Source organism: Danio aesculapii, chromosome 6 (assembly GCF_903798145.1).
Source record: "Danio aesculapii chromosome 6, fDanAes4.1, whole genome shotgun sequence".
Classification (NCBI taxonomy): Eukaryota; Metazoa; Chordata; class Actinopteri; order Cypriniformes; family Danionidae; genus Danio; species Danio aesculapii.
This window is the reverse complement of record NC_079440.1, coordinates 61413497-61434605: the sequence shown is the minus strand read 5'-3', so window position 1 is coordinate 61434605 and position 21109 is coordinate 61413497. Positions and strand designations below refer to the sequence as shown.

The 21109-nt window shown below is 37.6% G+C and overlaps 1 protein-coding gene across 2 annotated transcripts in view; it reads left to right on the top strand.

The window, feature by feature from the left end:
• Positions 1-1016: 1016 nt before the first annotated feature.
• soat2 (sterol O-acyltransferase 2) overlaps positions 1017-21109 on the top strand; it is a 40547-nt gene continuing 20454 nt past the window's right edge. The window contains exons 1-7 of one of the 2 annotated variants that reach the window (XM_056460666.1): positions 1017-1049; positions 9292-9400; positions 10629-10681; positions 12317-12465; positions 12552-12602; positions 15866-15973; positions 17340-17622. In XM_056460666.1, the coding sequence (XP_056316641.1) occupies positions 9310-9400; positions 10629-10681; positions 12317-12465; positions 12552-12602; positions 15866-15973; positions 17340-17622 (735 nt within the window). In that variant the 5' untranslated portion in view covers positions 1017-1049; positions 9292-9309. Of the gene's footprint in view, positions 1050-5087; positions 5118-9291; positions 9401-10628; positions 10682-12316; positions 12466-12551; positions 12603-15865; positions 15974-17339; positions 17623-21109 lie in introns of those variants that run through there. The other variant, XM_056460667.1, reaches the window with a different exon arrangement.

Sequence of the window (21109 nt, the reverse complement as noted above, 5' to 3'; positions counted from 1 at the left end):
CGGTCCGCGGCGCCCAGCCGTCGACTTGAGTGTACCCTGATAGAAACCGATGTTTATAATTCTAAAACGCATGCTAGTTAAGATCACAGGGAGCTTCTGGGATCGCGAGAAATGCAAACGGCTGAAGTATAAGGTAGACTCAATGAGAAGTACACATGTTTGCAAACCTACCTAAAGATACAACCAATAATTCTGATTAGAGCGATAATGTGGAGAATATTGATCTTGTGTTGAGCCCAATGAGCCTTGCATCTAAAAATAGAGCTAGCGTGTTCCTTTAGTGATATCGCTTCGACTCACGCTGAAAATGGCGGACGTGAATCAACAAACTGAGGATATGATGACGCGCCTGTCAATCAATATTGGTGGGCGGGGGGACCGCTCTCCTACGTAAAGTTGCGGTCGGTTTGAAAACCGCTCCAATTGGTCCACCGTTTTTTATGTTGTTAAATTGAAAAAAAAAGCACTGGGTGTGCTTATATCACCCCAATATGACGCTCTATACACCATACATGCACATATGTCTGTCCAAACAGCTTGAAAAGTAGATTTTTTACTATAGGTGCCCTTTAAGGCATGTTATGCTCAAAACACCCCCAGAACTCATTAAGAGAATAAGCACAACGCTGTTAGACCATGCGCTGGGGTGCAAAGCGTATTCTTCCCTCCTTAAAATAGCAAAAGTGGATTCAGACACATCATGAGCTTTAGACTTTGCACCTAGATTGATAAAATAGAGCCCAAAAGGTCTAAAACTACAGCAATAATGATATTTGTAATAATAACAATTTAATAATAATAATTATTATTATACTAATAATAATAATAGTAATAATAAAATATTTATTATGATAATAATGATATTGTTATTAATATTAGTATTATTAAAAATGAAGAGTGTCTATGTGCATGTCAGCAGGACAGTGTGAGTGCCTAAACAGATCAATAACAGCGTGTAGAGGAACACTGATGACTTCAGGGATCAAAGCTCAGGTATAAACACACGTACAGTCAGAGAAAACACACTGAGGAGACTGAACACTGCGCAGGTGAGCATATCCACACACACATACACACACACTAATATACACACTCACTGTAGACACTTCACATTTTCTTAGATGCATCATAAAAATATAAGGATAAACGAGTTTTCTTTCTCTTCAGAACAAAAACATTAATAATTCAATAATTATTAATATGATCATTTTCAGGGAGATCATATTTACTTTTTGTGACCCAGAAAGCACAACAACTTATTATCGTATTATGTTGCATGGGTATATTTATGGCATTAGTCAACAATATGCTGTATGAGTCAAAATGATTGATTTTTCTTTTATGGCAGAAATCTGCCAGAATCAGGATTATTACACTGCAAATATTTACATTTTATTTTTGATTAGTAATATGCATTGCTAAGAACTTCACTTGTTCAACTTTAATGATGAGTTTCTCAATATTTAGATTTGTTTTGAACCTAACCGCTAAGAATAATTAATAAAAAATACTTGAATAATCTAAGCAAAGCCGTGTATTGACAATATACAAAATACAGAAATCAACAATGTCTGGACATTTAAGAAACTATTTATTTATTTATTTTTGAGTGAAATGAGCTCTACATGTTTTTAGAAGATTGTTGCTTAATAAAATAATTCCTTTTTAATAACTATTGCATACAGTAATGAGGGTTTTGAAAATAATACTATAAATAATAATAATAATAATAATAATAATAATAATAACAACATTATATAATATATATATATATATATATATATATATATATATATATATATATATATATATATATATATATATATATATATATATATATATATATATATATATATATATATATATATATATATATATATATATCAACACATTGTAATAATTTATTTATCTAATATTTAACAGTTATGTAACATTTAACATTTATCTTCATGACCAGCTTCCAGAAAAAAAATCATAGAACTAACCCAATGCTGTAAAAGTAATTTACATATACACTATAAAAACAATACTGGTCGCCTTAAACGTTTAAGCTGAATCAAATTAACCAGTCACACTTTATTTTGAGGGTTTGTTGAATTAACGTTACACTGCAACTATTTCTCATTAGATTATGACTGTTGGGTTGGGGTTAGTGTTAGTGTAAGTTGACATGTACTTGCAAAGTTTCTTATAGTCAGTTAAATGTTGAAGGATCAACAGATATTACGCAGACAGTCTACTAATACTCAAATGGACCATCAAAATAAAGCAGTACTAATTAACCTTATGAGTCGTTTTAACCTAAATTATATTAATCTGACTTAAAACAGCTTGTGTAACTCATAAAATTAAGTTAGAACATGACTAACTTCGTTTAATAAGTTAAAATGAACATGATTTATTGATCATGTAATTTTTAAAGTGTATAAGATTCATCACTAAATATTAAAAATAAAATTAAATAATCTAAGCATAGTTATGTATTTATCTTGAATGTAAACATCTATCATGTCTGGACATTCAATATTTCATTTTACTTCTGAGTAAAATGAGCTCTACATGTGTTGGTGTGATTATTTCTTTTGATTAAAATACAATAGTGAGAATGTCACGATATCACAGTTGAGAACAATGCAATATATAATAATCACAATAATAACTGTATTCCTTAATACACTGCAATAATTTCTAACGTTGTGCCACATTTAACATTTATGCAAACCTATTTTATTATCAAATATATAAAATACAGGCAAAGCATATTTGAAGAGATCCATTCATAAATGCCTTCTCAAGATTTATTGATTTCATAATGGACTGATTATGATAATTATGTGACTTATCATTCTCCACTGAATTAATAAATGGGTAATATTTTAAAATAATGCACTATTAGTTAATGTGTTTTTATTCATAATATATTTATTATGGCATTTATTCATCTTTGTTGACATTAGTTAATGTTATTTAAGTTAAATAATGTTAGTTCATGTTAACTCCCAGTGCTAATTAGCTAATTTTGGATTTTAATAATGCATTGGTAAAAGATAAACTGATTAATAAATGCTTTACAAGATTATTCATACTTAATGTTAGTAAATGCATTAACTAATGGAGCATTATTCTTAAGTGTTACCCATAAATCTATTCAGACACTTGATTATTTTCTACATGATCTCCAGCCATTAAATCTGAACTCTGCATTGTAACTAATCAGTCAATATCACAAATTCGAGTATCATTATTTATCATTTATGCATCAATATTCAAGATTTGACAGCAGCAGAGGTGATCAGAAAAGCTGCTGTTAGATGTGGGGTTGATACAGTAGAGCTGTGAGGTTACTGCGGGTCACTCATAATCAGAAACAAGACCCTCGTCAGTCAGAAATTATCAGTGTTTACCTTCAGTTGAGTAACCCAGATCTACAGCACAGGTTACTCTGGGTCATCTCACTCCAGCAGACCAGCAGAACATACATGATACCTGTGCAAAACAAATGTTTACTTGTAAATATCGCATATATATATATATATATATATATATATATATATATATATATATATATATATATATATATATATATATATATATATATATATATATATATATATATATATATATTTTTTTTTTTTTTTATGTACATATAATATTTATATATTGTTTTATATACACAATATTTATATATTGTTTTATGTACACAATATATATATATATATATATATATATATATATATATATATATATATATATATATATATATATATATATATATATATATAGTGTGTGTGTGTGTGTGTGTGTGTGTATTGTGTATTTATTATGCACATATTTGCAATTTTTGAGAAATTTTTATTAATTTCTAGACAGTCAAAAGTTTACACACATTTCGTTGGTATTTTCTTAGCTTCGCTTTTAAACTATATAATTTTATGTTTTGGGTCTCCTATCACAAGCTTCTCACAATAGTTTGCAGGAATTTTGGCCAATTCCTCTTCACAGAATTGGTGTAACTGAGTCAGATTTGTAGGCTGTCTTGCTCGCACAGGCTTATCAACTCTTCCCACAAATGTTCTATAGGATTGAGGTCAGGGCTTTGTCATGGCCACTCCAAAACATTCACTCTGTTGTGCTTAAAGCACATTTGAACTAATTTGGCAGTATGCTTAGGCTCATGGTCTGTTTGGAGGAGACCCATTTGTAGCCAAGTTTTAATTTCCTGGCTGATGTCTTGAGATGTTGCTTCAGTATTTCTACATAATGTTCTTTCTTCATGATGCCATCTATGCTGTGAAGCAAGGTTATTATAGATAACGAAAACGAACGAAAAAACGAAAACTAAAACGTAAAATAATTGTCGTTACCTGAAATAAAAATAATAACGAGTTTTTCAAAAAACTAGAACTGAAACTGTATTGTGCACATACAAAACTAACTGAAACTAGCTAAAATTATAGCACAAACCTCCTCAGTTTTCGTATTTGTAAATGTATTTAATACATAATCTTACTGTAAGCCTTTTAGAAGTAAATCTATTAACTCCACGCTGCAGGTGTCTGACCCGTACCGCACCTCAGAGTCTGTAATCCTGCTGCCATTGGCCAGTACGAGCCGGTTCTCCTCCAGTCATCCTCACTGTTGCTCCCGCGACAAAAACAATGAGTGGACATCACAGCAGCACGGTGACAGCATTAAATACAGAGACTTAAAATTAATACATTAACACAATTGTGCCCAATAATGGGTTTAAAGATTAACAATTTAATCTTTTTAACCGGATCTTCTAAGTGAACCGGTTGAACTAGTTCACTAATCGAACTGAATCATTTGAAACGATTCGCGTCTCCAGTAAGCACTCGTCCACAAACTACTTTCGTTTAAACAAGCCTAATACCCTCTCTAACTCTAAACAATCTAATATATACTCTTATTCAGTTATTAGAACAGTGACGTTACACTAAGGTCAAATTTGAGAAGCGGTTTACCGATAAAACAGCGCATGCGTGATTCAGTGAACCGAGCACAAAGAGTACAGGACAGCCTGCTGTGACTGAACTAAAGTTCAACAACTGCAGCGCGGGTAAACTGAGGGCTTAAATCAGAGGATCTGGTGAAACGTAAGTTTATTTTGGGTTGCAAAACTTTACTGTAAGACATTTTTTCAGATCATGGTGATGTTTTAATTGACTGAAATTACTATTCCTGACTACATAATGTTAAGTCCTAACATCCGCGATAAATATCTGAACTTCCCATCACTACTGTGTACATCAGAATCAGCCTTCACACATATTGTCCTTAAGGCTGCTATCTTGTGGGCTGTTGTATTTGAATTTGAGGATGGGTAGATGGTAGTGGTAGATGATAGTGTTCATGTGTCCTCTGAATACAGGTTTAAAAAAAATGTATGGTTGAGTTTTTATTATACAATATTTATCCTGTTGATTTTGAATCTCGCACCCAACAAATATCCTCATTTAGAAAAAAAAAAAACTAATAAAACTAATACTGAAACTAATAAAAACTAAACTAAAACTAAGTCATTTCAAAATATAGAAACTAATAAAATCTAGTAAATCTGCCCTTTAAAACTAATTAAAACTTACTAAATTTGCAAACAAAAAGTCAAAACGAAATAGAAACTAAAACTAATGAAAAATCCAAAACTATTATAACCTTGCTTCTCACAATAGTTTGCAGGAATATTGTCCATTTCCTCCTGACAGAATTGGTGTAACTGAGTCAGATTTGTAGGCTGTCTTGCTCTCTTTTTCAACTCTTCCCACAAATGTTCTATAGGATTGAGGTCAGGGCTGTGTGATGGCCACTCCAAAACATTCCCTCTGTTGTGCTTAAAGCACATTTGAACTAATGTGGCAGTATGCTTAGGCTCATGGTCTGTTTGGAGACCCATTTGTGGCAAGTTTTAATTTCCTGGCTGATGTCTTGAGATGTTGCTTCAGTATTTCTACATAATTTTGTTTCTTCATGATGCCATCTATGCTGTGAAGTGGACCAGTCCCTCCTGCAGCAAAACAGCCCCACAACATGATGCTGCCGCCCCCATACTTCACAGTAGGGATGGTGTTCCTAGGCTTGTAAGCTTTCCCCTTTGTCCTCCAAATGTAACACTGGTCATTATGGCCAAACAGTTCAATCTTAGCTCCATCAGACCACAGCACATGTCTCCAGAAATGAGTCTTTCCCCAGTGTCATTTAGCTAATTGTGGCTTTCGTGTTGATTCTGGCTTGTTGATTTTCTAATGTTGTCACACAAGGAAGCAGTGTGTTTGAGCTTTTCCTTAAATACTATTCTACAGCTGTGTCTCACATTAACTCAAATGTTGTCAATTAGCCAATCAGAAACTTCCAAAACCTTGACACCATCATCTGAGCTTTTTCAGAGGCAGAATAATCTTATTGTGTGTAAACTTGACCTTAATGAAAAGTCTCTCATTATTCTGCTATTAAGCATAACAGAAACAAACTTGATAATCCTAATTTACCTACAAGATAAAAAGTTTGGTCACATTAACATCTGACTTTTTTTAAAATGCCTTGTGCCTTTTTATACAGTGTGTGTAAACTTCTGCTTTCAACTGTATATACAAAGCTCAGCATAATTAAGTACAGCCCATTTTGAAAATAAATATTTTCCTCCATTTCTCAGTGAATATGGGTCATGTATTTTGGTGCATTTAAACAAAACAGATTTATTAAACAGTAATATTTTAGTCATCAATCATACAATTAGATAATACAATTAAATTCAAGCTAAATATTGCAAAACTACAAAATTTCAACAAAATTTTTCCATGTTTTTGCTTCTCTTGATTTTTTGTATTTAATATTTCTCTATAACAAGTAAATTTGGCTGTCCTAGTTTTTGGACTGTTATTGTAAGGTGTTTTGTTAGATGAGCTTCAGATTTGTCTTCAGTACTGACCAATCTAATGTCTGCACAAATATAATATTGTACAGCTTCCTATTAAAGACATGAATTTAAAAGAGAGATTTGTGAGGGGTGTATGCATAAATGCTGAGCACTGTAGGTATTCACCTCTTTTCAAATGGAATGATGTACAACAAATAATTTACAGTAGACTGAATCCATTGTTAATGTATAAATGCAAAATGCTTAAATGTTACACTGTAAAAACGCTGGGTTACACACAATTACTTCATATTGTCCCAACACAAATTGTTTAAGGTAAATTAATAATTTTCAGAAATTTAACTGCAGCTTACCACAACCAAGAGGCTTCCCAAAGCATCTAAATAAATAGGTTTCAGGTTTTGCTTTAAACAGTGCACACTCTCCACGCCAGATAAATAAGAGCCAGCCCTGGACGCCAGATCTTGTCAGAAAATGTCAGATTCTCCAGGTATCTGGACAACAAGTCAGCAGAGTTACCAATATCCAAACCTGTTAACCAGTATTCAACTGAATTAACAATCTCCTAACAATATAAGAGTAGAAACAGACTTCGTCTGACCAGGATAAATACAAAAAGTGTTATTATACCACAAGTAGGGATCCACCTGAGTATTGATCGATACAGATCCGATCCTGATACTGTGGCATATTTTTATTATTATTATTTTTTATTAACATAATACAGTTTCTATAGTTCTTGTGATAAACTTAAACACAAATGTTTGCTCCAAGATTCTCAGATCCTTAGTTATATTCTAAGGGGTTTCTAAATGGAGGATGTTCCACAGTTTTGGACCTGCCACTGCTAAAGAACGATCACCCCATTGGTTATACCTGGAACTGGAGACTTCCAGCAACAACTGGCCTCACAATAGGGCCCTGTTAAAATCTCACAAAATATGAAGGCACGAGACCATCAATACAAACAAACAACAGTAGTTTAAAATCACACGAATTTAATCGGGAGCCAGTTAAGAGAGTAAAGGACAGGAGTGATGTGCTCACGTTTGCAAGCATTAAGTAAGGTTTGTGTAACGTGGAGTCATAAGCAGTCCAATCCAGTCAACAAACACAGGGGCAAATCCAGATGACATAGTGAAAGTGCAGGCAGAGGTTCAGTATAACAACAAACAGTCCAAAACAGAGCAAGAGGGCAAAGACAGATAACGTACTTGATCAAGGCAGGCAGGGTCATACACAGGCAGGCAGTCATGAAAGTCTCTTGGAAAACGCTTGGTAGTGGAGGTAGACTGGCAATACTTGGTAAAGAAGCATGGCCTTGGCTCTCACTGAAATACTACACAAACAGGAAGTGACTGCAGAGGGAGCGGAGCTGAGTCAGTAGTCGGGCGAGGGCTCCCTCTGCTGGCATGGCATTACAGAACCCCCCCCTCTAGGAGCGACTTCTGGAGCTCGATGTGGAAGGGAGGAGTTAAGGGGGTGGGATGGAGGGTCAGGACCATAGAGGAGAGGCGGTCCAGGACCATGAAGCGGACGTGGTCCTGGGCCGTGAAGCAGAGGCGGGCCTGGGGCGTGGAGCAGAGGCGGGGCTGGGGCGTGGAGCAGAGGCGGGCCTGGGGCGTGGAGCAGAGGTGAACCTGAAGCATGGAGCTGCGGAGGGCCTGGAGCGTGGAGCTGAGTCAGTAATCGGGCGAGGGCTCCCTCTGCTGGCGTGGCATCACAGTTTGGTTAATTCCAACAGAGTGCATTGCAATAGACCAGAGGAGAGCTGAATAAGGCATGCATGGCTTTTTCTAGATCACGCTGGCTCAGAAATAGAAGGCCAAGCCAGAAAAAGCCTGTCTTAATCACTGAGTTAATCTGTTTATCAAAGGTTAAACTACTTTAAAACTCACTCCCAAATGTTTAACTACACGGCTAAAATGTGTGGGGAGAAATGAGATGATTTGAGGTTTGAATTGCCATACATAACAATGACAGCCAACGTTTTCCAGCCACCAAACATCTTTAGAAGTAAAAAGGCAATACATTTAAATTTAAATGAGTTATTAGGAAAAAAATGACCACAAATCTATATTTTTCCAAGTTTCTCTCGATTTTTCCTGTTTACTAAAATTTTATTAGATATTTTCCATGAACATATTCATTTGTAAGTAGTAATTATTATTCTGTGATCTTTAGTGTTTTTGTAAGATTCGTTAATCAGTTTTGTCTTTGCTACTGACTAATCTAATGTACATGCACAGATATATCACTGTAATCCTGGAGACACGCATCCTGGAGAAAATATAAATATAAAGATAAATATAAATATAATATAAAGGAGAGATCTGTGAGGGGTGCACTCATTTATGAGCACTGTATTTATGTAATAAACGGTGATATTTCCACAGGACGGTGATCAGAGAATCATGTCTAAAGTCCAGACGGTGGTGCATCGCTTTGCTGGACAGACGAGCGGTGAAAATCAGCAGCGCTCAGAGAACGGATCCGTCACACAGAGTCAGAAAACACTTCAGTTCTCACTGGATTATTACACCTTATTACATTATTATTACTAGTGCTGGGCAAAGATTAACAGCAATTAACTCATACAAAATGACATAACACAGTTAAAGTCAGAATTATTCGCACTCCTGTGAATTTTTATTCTTTTTCCAATATTTTCCAGATGATGTTGAACAAATTCAGGAATTTTTCACAGTATTTCTTATAATATTTTTTCTTCTGTAGAAAGTCTTATTTGTTTTATTTCAGCTAGAATAAAAGCAGTTTTTATTTTATTAACGTCATTTTAAAGTCAATAAAATTAGCCCCCTTATGCAATATTAGTTTTGGATTGTCTACAGAACAAACCACTGTTATACAATTACTTGCCTAATTACCCTAACTTTACCCTAATTAACCTAGTTAAGCCTTTAAGGGCGTACTCACACTATGTACAGTTGCCTTAAACCTGGCCAAAGCACACTTGTTCCCCCTCCCGTCTCCCCCGACGGCCCGCACTCACATTACATTCGGGCCTGGGCACGCTTACGTCATCAATGATGCTCTGTTCAGAGGCGCTCTCGTTCAGCACAGTGGACATTTCTTTAGTTATATAGTCGTTTAAGTCATTTGATATGCAGCGACACGCAGTCAAATATTTCGCCGAACAGATCAGCCACTTTTGACGCTCATAAACAATCATAAAGTCCTCGTGCTGCAGGAGTTAGGAGGTTTGCTGAAGGTGCGGAGCTTTCGTGAAGTGAGAGGTTTGCCGCTTTAATAAACTATGACAGTTTGCGTTCATTGAACAGTAAGAATGATTAATAATGATTAATTTTGCACTCACACACAAGCGTACCGCACCAAAGCCCAAGTGAACCCGATTCAGAGCACTCACACTTCTCAAACGATCCGGGAAATGGGCCTGGGCACGGTTCAGATAGCATAGTGTGAGTAGGCCCTAAATGTCACTTTAAGCTGAATACTAGTGTATTGAAGAATATCTAGTCTGATATTATTTACTGTCATCATGACAAAGAGAAAATAAATCAGTTATTAGAGATGAGTTATTAACACTATTATGATTAGAAATGTGTTTAATAAAATCTGTTCTCAGTTGGGGAAAAAAAATAGGGATTAGTTTTTGCCCAGCAGGGCCAGCACTAATTATTACACTTTGAAATTACATTATTACAGTACCAATGTAAACAGATGATGCATTGATATCTCTGTCTGTCTGCAGATGAGAATCACAGGAATATTACAGAGACGGCACGGAGAAAGGACGACATGGAGGTTAAACACGTCAAAACTCAATCAATAAGTTTAATTGGATTTGATTTACTTATTTCGAACAGTATAATCCACTCTTGTTGATTCATTTTTTTTAATTGTAGAAAAAACATTTGAAATTTAGCATGAAAATACACTTTTTTACATTTTAACTCCCCCCCCCCCTCCCCCAAAGCATCCAGATTCAGTTGAACAGGTAAATCTATTATACATGGGCTAAGGCAAAGAAAAACATACTGTATTCCACATACAAAAATACACATATACACATATCAATCAATTAACTAATAGCGTGAGAGGTATTTGCTTGTGCCATTGTATAGTTATGGTCCAAAAATTGTATAAACAGATCCCAAATTTTATGGTACCCCTTTAATTTGCCCTTTATACTGTAGGTGATTCTTTCCAATGCAATGTAATATGTCAAATCTTTCAGCCAGTGATCAATCAATGGACTTTCCATGTTCTTCCAATAGAGTGCTATCAAACGCCTTGCAATAACAAGACACATATCAATCGTTTTAGCTTTATAACCTGGTTATGACAAACTTACTGGGAATAAACCCAACGCACATATTTCAGGTGTAACTGGAATTGGTTTTAAAATAATGGAGGAGATTAATGTTACTACGTTTTGCCAGAAAATCTTAATCACCTCACATTCCCAGATACAATGAAAGAATATTCCTTTATGTTTTTGGCATTTGAAACATATATCTGGGATATTTGGGTTAATTTTGTTTAGTTTTTCAGGTGTGATATAGGTGCGCATTGCCCAGTTATATTGGATAATTTTAAATCTAGTATTAATTGACAAGTTCTGGGCTTTAACACATATTTGGCTCCATTCTAAATCTGTCAGGTCATATCGTAAATCTGTACACCAAGAATCTTTCTTAGATTCTGATAATCCACTCTTAAAGAGCACCTATTATGCAAAAATCACTTTTATAAGGGGTTTAAACCCAGTTGTGTGCCAGAAAGTGTGAATATCTCCAGCCTCTAATGGTCAACATGAATGAATTGTGTCTTATATAATCAGACTTGATGCAGAAACTCTTTGATTGACATTCTCTATTTGTACGTGTCATCAGAGAGGGAAAGCCCCGCCCACTTGAGCCCATCTCTCCCTCATTAGCATAAACAGCAGCCCTGAGTGAGAAGCAGCCGTCTGTCCATCAGCCATCAGAGTGTTTGAGCTGCTGAAGATAACGTCAGCATAGACTAAGAGGATTATAGATGTGGAGTTTTAGATGAACAGCGACAGCAGCGACATAGACTGACAGAAGCACACACTCACACTGAAGCACACATGCACACCTGACCAACACTGACAACACACACACACACTGCTGTTTTACATCTGTCACTATGCTGACACATATGCATTTGTAGCTCCGCCCTCTTTTAAAAAGAGCACGATCTCATTTGCATTTAAAGCGACAGTCACTAAAACGCCACAATTAAGATTAAAGCCTAAAATGGAGCTAGAAAACATCATCCGTGTGCTATTTTGAGCTCAAACTGAAACACACACACTAGGAATCATCTTTATCAGATGATTTCTTTTCACACAAACACTTCCTAATGCTAATCTGGCCTATTTTGTTGAGCGAATTGATCGATGTTTGTTCTCAGAGGCTGAAAGCGGAGCTGATCAGACGAGTTCAGACCCAGCTGAATGATGCGGTGGAGCGCGCCGTTTCAGACTCCATCACATCTCTGAACACACACTCACACACAAACATGCTCACACACACTGACAACAAGACCAGCACATGCGACAGGTAAGAGCTGATGTCCGACAGTGTGTGTGTTCCAGACTTGGACAAGATCTAAATGCACAAATGTGTGTGTGTGTGTTGATTTTCAGGCACAAGCTGGATCAAGGGAAGGTGTTCATGGCCAGATGTTCACTACTGGAGTGAGTATGACAAGTTCATCTTTACTTCTATAGAGCTTTTACAATGTAGATTGTGTCAAAGCAGCATGTAACAAATGAAATTCTAGTAAATCTAAACGGCTTCAGTTCTGCTTTCCCAGCTGAAGTTCAGTTCAGTGTTAATGTATGATTACTGTCTGTCGCTTGAGTATTGCTAGTGCTGTTTACTAAGTCAATCATAGTGATGTTAATTTTAAAGTGACCCTCTTATGGATTATAAAAGCTTTATAAATCAGCTCAGATGAAGGTGTCAAGGTTTTGGAAGTTTCTGATTGACAACATTTGAGTTAATTTAACTCAACCAACCCTTCGTACAATGCACTCTTAATATTTTTCTCAAGAGCTTGTTTCACCAGTTTAACTTTGAAATGGTCCGCTATTTGCAATAAGTCATCTTTTCTACAGCGGTCGAATTGTTCTACGGTTGGATTATATATAGATGTCTGTAAATCAAACAATGCCATCCTGTTTATCCTCATACCAGAAATAATACAGAGAGAAGTGTGTATGTGTGTGTTCACCAGAGCAGAGCGTCCCGCGGATTAGGCCTACTATGGGCCTTTGTTAATTAGTTAGTTGCTTTTGCACTCAAACTATCAATATAAGTATTTTTAACTGTTTAAAAATGGGTTAATTTATCTCGGACGAGCCCCCAAAAATGTTACAAACCCCTGATGTTAGTCTAGGGCAGGCATGGGCAAACTCGATCCTCGAGGGCCGGTGTCCCTGCAGAGTTTTGCTCTAACACTAATCAGACACACCTGAACACCCTAATTAGTGTCTTTAAGATCACTAGAAAGCTACAAGCAGGTGTGTTTTATTAGGGTTGGTGCAAAACTATGCAGGGACACCGGCCCTCCAGGATCGAGTTTGCCCATCCCTGGTCTAGGGGATGGTGGGGTTTGATTTAGGTGAAATTAAAATATATTTATACAAACAGTGAATAAGTGCAAAAGACAACCAAAATAATACCAAAATTGGGATTTTATTTATATCTCCCAAAAGTGAACAAAAACAACGAATAAATCCAAAATAAAGAAAATAAAGCAAGGCAAAAATATACTATTTACAATATTTACAACACTGAGACAAATATAAAGACGGGGAAAAACAGGAGAGCTGGCAGAAGGGACGCAGGCGGCGCTAAAGAAATGACAAGAACAAAACCCAAACTAAATCTAACTTCCCAGAAGCATCTAGCTAACTAACTATGTGAAAACAAAATAATTAACACGCGAAGAGTCTTCTGAGTCCTGACTGTCTACTCTATCCATCTATCCAAAAAGTACAAGGGGTGGTACTCGCCCCTAACCTAATGTACTATACTGAAGAGTAGTCCTAAGTGTTGCAAAATGTATGTCACGTGACCTTATCTGTCCGGCTCGTCCAAGCCTCGTAAACAACGTAAACGGAGAAATGGAATGATATACGAATAACGGACGGATAACGTGCACACAGAAATGGCAACAACAAAATACACAGTTAGACTGGGTTTTTCTAAACGCAACGCAATAAACACAAACAAGCGGAACAAGAAAACAAGAGATGGAAGGGTAAAGAGGAGCTGGTGAGTGGTCTGGCGCGCGCTTTTATGATGGGTGGTCTTTGGTTATTGGATGTGACGTAAGAATGACGTATTCGGGGAGGAAATGACTGACAGCTGACTAGACCAATGAACGGAACCTGTGAATAATGAAAGCAGATATGAGAGAGAGAAAACACAAACAGAGCACAAATATGTAACAGGAGGCACAACTGTAGAATAGTATTGAAGGAAAAGCTCAAACACACTGCTTCCTTGTGTGACAACATGAGAAAATCAACAAGCCAGAATCAACAGAAAAGCCCCAATGAGCTAAATGACACTGGGGAAAGACTCATTTCTGGAGACATGTGCTGTGGTCTGATGGAGCTAAGATTGAACTGTTTGGCCATAATGACCAGTGTTACATTTGGAGGAGAAAGGGGAAAGCTTACAAGCCTAGGAACACCATCCCAACTGTGAAGTATGGGGGCGGCAGCATCATGTTGTGGGGCTGTTTTGCTGCAGGAGGGACTGGTCCACTTCACAGCATAGATGGCATCATGAAGAAACAACAACATTATGTAGAAATACTGAAGCAACATCTCAAGACATCAGCCAGGAAATTAAACTTGGCCACAAATGGGTCTCCAAACAGACCATGACCCTAAGCATACTGCTAAATGAGTTCAAATGTGCTTTAAGCACAACAGAGTGAATGTTTTGGAGTGGCCAACACACAGCCCTGACCTCAATCCTATAGAACATTTGTGGGAAGAGTTGATAAAGCCTGTGCGAGCAAGACAGCCTACAAATCTGACTCAGTTACACCAATTCTGTCAGGAGGAATGGGCCAAAATTCCTGCAAACTATTGTGAGAAGCTTGTGGAAGGAGACCCAAAACATTTGACCAAAGTTCAAAGTCAGGCTTCAATTGCAAGCCTGCAGCTGCTAGGCTTTTAACTGGGACAGAAAATAATTCTAGTATCTCACCAGTTTTATCATCTCTTCACTGGCTCCCAGTCCAATTTAGGATTCAATACAAGTTATTGCTACTTGTTTTTAAAGGTTTGAATGGTCTAGCACCTATTTACATTAGTGAGCTTACTTCATTGAGGCCAATCAGGTCGGAAAACAAGTTTCAGCTAGTTGTTCCCAAAACACAGTTGAAATCAAGAGGTGACAGGGCTTTTTCTGTCACAGCGCCCCAGTCTGTGGGGCGGTCTGCTTTTACATATCAGGTCATGTTCTTCCCTTGGTGCTTTTAAGTCTCATCTAAAAAATCTCCTTCTGTCTCTTGCTTTTTGATTGCAAATAATTAATTTGAATCTGTTTCATATATTTTGCTTATTTTTATATATAAGTATAGTTTTAGTATGCTGGTCTTTTTGTAAAGCACTTCAACATCTGTTGTTTTTAAATGTGCTCTATAAATAAAGCAAACAAAACATAAAGCAAACACAGTTATACAGTTTAAAAGCAAAGCTAAAGAAATACCAAGGAAATGTGTGTAAACTTTTCATATTCTCTCATTATTCTGGCATTTAGCAAATGTAAATCATTTAGGTAATCCTGACAGACCTAAAATAGTAAAGGTTTAGTATGATTTACCATCAGACATTTGTTTAAAATGGTTATGTTCCTTTTTTAGAGTCTGTATGTAAACTTCTGGTTTTAACTGTGATCAGCATCAGCAATAATATGTTGTTATTGGTGTGTTTAGTGAGCTGTTTGAGATCAGCCACATCAGGACCATCTACCACATGTTCATCGCCGCTTTATTCCTGTTCTTCATGAGCACTTTAGCAGTGGACTACATCGACCAGGGCAGGTCAGTATTTAGTTCAATCATTCATTTTCCTTCAGCTTAGTCCCTTATTTATCAAAGGAATGAACCGCCAACTATTCCAGCATATGCTTTAAGCAGCAGATGCCCTTATAGCTGCTACCCAGTACTGGGAAACACCCATACACACTCATACACTATGGCTAATTTAGTTCATCAATTCCCCTATAGCGCATGTGTTTGGACTGTGGGGGAAACCGGAGCACCTGGAGCAAACCCACGGCAACATGGGGAGAACATGCAAACTCCACACAGAAACGCCAACTGACCCAGCTGGGACTCAAACCAGCGATGTTCTGGCTGTGAGGTCACAGTGCTAACCACTGAGCGCTTATATTTTTTGTTTCTAAGCAGCTTTACAAAAGGTTGTGCAAGTATTTCTTACACAGTGCCTAATGCATTAAGACAGGAAGAGTGTGTCCTACAGGTGGTTTGTCAAACCCACTCAACTGCACACTCACACATACAGTCATGTGATGCATTGTGTGTATGCTTTACTAAGTTTTTAAGCTAGTTTTAAACTGTGTGTGTGTGTTTATTAGCCTCGGACATTAGTATTGACTTGTATTTCAGAGTTTAGGAGCCATAAATAAAATCACTCGACCTACTTTAGTGGACATTACTTTGCTGGGTAGTACCAGAAGCATCTTAAAAAGGGGGTTAAAAAAGACCACAGTGGCTTCTCTCACCATTCATTCATTGGTTTTTCTTTGGCTTAGTCCCTTATTTATCAGATGTTGACACAGTGGAATGAACCACCAACTATTCCAGCATATGTTTTACGCAGCGGATGCTCTTCCAGCTGCAACCCAGTACTGGGAAAACTCATTCCAAAACTACGGCTGATTTAGTTCATCCATTCCCCTATAGCGCATGTGTTTGGACTGTGGGGGAAACCAGAGCTCCCACGCCAACACGGGGAGAACATGCAAACTCCACATAGAAACGCCAACTGACCCAGCCAGGACTCGAACCAGCAACCTTCTTGCTGTGAGGCCACAGCGCTAACCACTAAGCCATCCTAGAGTTGTGTGATGCATTGTGTGTATGCTTTACTAAGTCTTTAATCTAGTTTTGAACTGAGAAAGTGTGTTTGAGCCTCAGACATTAGCAGAAAGGCTATCCCAGACTTTAGGAGCCATATATGAAAACACTCGACCTCCTTTAGTGGACTTTGCTCTTCTGGGTTCTACCAGAAGCGTCTTAAAGAGCGGGTTTAAAAACCCACAGTGGCTATACTGCACAAAACTACATTTTTCTGGCTGATATTCACCACATTAATCAGGATGATTTAATTCTCTTTGACCCATCGAATGGAAACGCTGTTTATTCACTATTGTGTGTGTTTCAGGCTGGTTCTGGATTTGGGTCTGTTCTACTATGCATTTGGTCAGTTAAATGTGGTCATCTGCTGCTGGACGCTCATGTTCTCCTACACTTTGCTCGGACCGTACCATGTGCTCAGGGTGTGGGCAGGACTGTACCACAATGGCCACCACAGGACCTGTGTTTGCGTCGTCACTGCTATAATTCTATGTGCTGCCCAGATAAGCATGCTGGGAATATTTCCAGTCTATATGGTCCTGCATTATCAGCTGCCGCCTGCATCACGATTCATCATCATATTAGAACAGGTATGGTTTATATACAAACAAAATAACATGCTAACAGGCCATTCAGCTTGACTTGTAGCTTTTATCCTGCTAACCTTTCTCAGGTGTTTGCATGCTGTAGTGGAGGATGATAAACAGATGAGGGAAAGTGTATGCATTAAATACACACAGAAAAAAAAAGCATGGACAAGATTTCTTCTGTGCAACAAGTGAATGTCAGAGGTGTAAAGTACTGGACTGGAGTGTTTCTGATTTTCATTAAACGCCATCTACTGTCAGGAAGAGATTTTGCATGTTCAGACTCATATGTAGTGTAAATGGATTGGTGAATTGGCGATAAGCCAGTACGAACCTGATGTGCAGGAGGCTTTAACTTAATACAAATCAAGCAAGCTAGCATGCAAAATTCACAAAGTGTTAGCGAAATAACACGTTATCGGACTATAGGACATACAACTAGGGATGTAACGAGTCACTGTGAGTTGAAAATTAAATCAAATATGTAACGATTCAAATCAGTAGAAATATTAAATGAATCGCGATACATGTTTTGAACAGAGGGGGCGCTGTGTTTACAGGCCTGAGCGAGATTGAGAACGAATATGATGCACATAAACCTTCAGCACAGTGTTAGCAAGCAGACCGGATGATTTGCAGCTCCGCTTGCTACAGCGAGTGCTACAGAGATCACACGCAGTGTTGCCAACTACTTTCAATGAAAAGGCGCTAAGCTCGGCTCAAAAAGTCACTAAATGTCGCTAGATTACGTCATACGTCAATTTACAATATCACTGATGTCATCACGTCCAGCAGTTTTTGTTTAGCAGCCTATATGGAGAGAGATTAGACTCAATAATAATTCACGCAAAAGACACGATGTACACATGCGTAGCCAAATTCACGTACGTAAAAAATATTTATTTATACTTACAAAAACAATTCACATGCACAAAATAAAAATACATTTTTATAAAATACGTTTCACAAATGCAAAACACCATTTGCAAATATATAAGAGTGTACAAAAAGTTTTGAATGTTTAAAATTCACGAGTTCATCCTGAATGAGAATGTGCAAATCCTCTCTCACGTACGACTCACCCTGAATACGAGTGTGTGCATTTTTGAGACTTTCCTGCCAGCACACACCTCCCACGTGAGTCACTCGTGCCCTGTAGCCAATAAGATGCGAGCTTACTGTTCAACCAATCACAACTCCCTGAGAACGCGGGAATGACCGAAGCGCTTCACTGTGCGCACCATTTGCGCAGTCTGACTTGATTAACGGAGATGATCCTCTAAGAAGAAGAATACTCCTCTATTTAGCATGGCAGGTGAAGAGCGGGATGCGCTCTAACACAAGCACTTTTCTATTGAGTTACTGAAAATACACTCAGATTCTACTATAAAAAGCGTATACACAAACTAGTAGGAAACAGTATTGACTTACAGGAGTATCCGCCATGTTGGTTAGAGGAACAGACTGCGCAAAAGGAGCGCAGAGTGGTTGACATCGAGTACAGCTCTCATCTGATTGGCTGAGAGGTACGAGTTGCCGGTTTCTGGCAGGATGTTTTGCATTTGTGAAACGTATTTTATGAAAATGTATTTTATTTTGTGCATGTGAATTGTTTTTGTAAGTATAAATAAATATTTTACGTACGTGAATTTGGCTACGCATGTGTACATCGTGTCTTTTGCGTGAATTATTATTGAGTCTAATCTCTCTCCATAGCCTATGGTTAACAACGGGGTATTTATATTTGAACTACGCTTTATATATGCATGTCAATTTAATTAAATGTATTTTTTGAAAACTGTATATCAATATAGATGTATAATGAATTTGCAGTTCTCTCCTAGACATAATAAACTCACACAAGTTTCTAAACTGTCACTGAAATCTCTCTGATTGTAAACAAGAAAAGAATAAATTGGCAAATTAAATTGTTCAATTTAAAACAACGGAGAAGCAGATCGGTTTGACTGTAACGTTACGAGGAAAATACCTCACGCTTGCGGTACACAGAGGAGTGATCTGCTCTCAGGCTGCAAGTATGAGCAGGTGCAGCCAAGATTCCCGGTCTTATTCACTTCCATTCATTTCTAGACGTTAAAAACAGCTTGTTTTGCTGCTTGATGTGTCAAACTGATGTTTTCTTATTATATTATTCTACTTTGTCTGTTTAGTCATGCAAACACCTGTTTGTAGAGCGAGTAGTTTGACCGTTTTCTGTTGTTCATTATTCCTAGTTATTTCTCCCATAGGCGACTAAATCGGAAGTTCTAAAACAATTGCAAAAACGAGCACACTTCTGCGTTGAAGAATAAGGTCTGGGCAGCCTTTAAGGGTGTACTCACACTATGTACAGTTGCCTTGAACCTGGCCAAAGCACGCTTGTCCCCCTTCCCGTCTCCCCTGACGGCCCGCACTCACATTACATTCGGGCCTGGGCACGATGACGTCATCGATGATGCTCTGTTCAGTAAGCGCTCTCGCTCAGCACAGTGAAGATTTCTTCAGTTATATTGTAGTTTGAGTCATTTGATATGCAGCGACACGCAGTCAAATATTTCGCTGAACAGATCAGCCACTTTTGACGCTCATAAACAATCATAAAGTCCTCGTGCTGCAGGAGTTAGGAGGCTTGCTGAAGGAGCGGAGTTTTCGTGAAGTGAGAGGTTTGTGTCTTCAATAAACTATGACAGTTTGCATTCATTGAACAGTAAGAACGATTAATAAACGCATATGAAACAGTCCTTACACGTCTCGCTTTCAGTTTCGGGCTTTGGTGCGTTTTGCACTCACACACAAGCGTACCGCACCAAAGCCCAAGTGAACTGGGCTCTGGCACACCTCTTCCAACCGGGCCAGCGTCGGCCAAGTGAACCGTGCCTGAGCCCGATTCAGAGCACTCACACTTCTCAAACGATCCGGGAAACGGGCCTGGGCATGGTTCAGATAGCATAGTGTGAGTAGGCCCTAAGTGCTCTGACGGCATCACCCGCAGCTAGCTGTGATGAGTCTATGAAAATCTCCAGTAACACCAAAAAAAGTCACTAGATTGGCAACACTGATCATTATTAATATTGAATATTTTTAAAAGTATTCAAGATGATATCTTCTCAAGTGTATCACACTGATACTTATACTAATTAATTATACAAGTAGTATTGATTATTCTCCTTCATAATCGTGTTCAACTCCTGTCTCTATCCTACTATATAATTAGTCATTTTACAATCAGTAGTTTATACCAGTGGTCTGAAGCAGAGAGCCTGGGGACATTGTAAATGTGCTAAGACCTGTTGTGAATTTTACTAATCTGGCTCACGACACCAAACTGTTGTGAAATCTCTAAGACGAGCCCAAAAAACCAGGGAGAACTTCGGTTATCTTCAAAGAAGAATCCTTTAATAAGAACTCAGCGTGGCTGTGGCGTCATCGAAAGAAACTCTCACCTGTACAGCAGGCACTAGGTTCTTATACATTTTACAGACAGTTATTC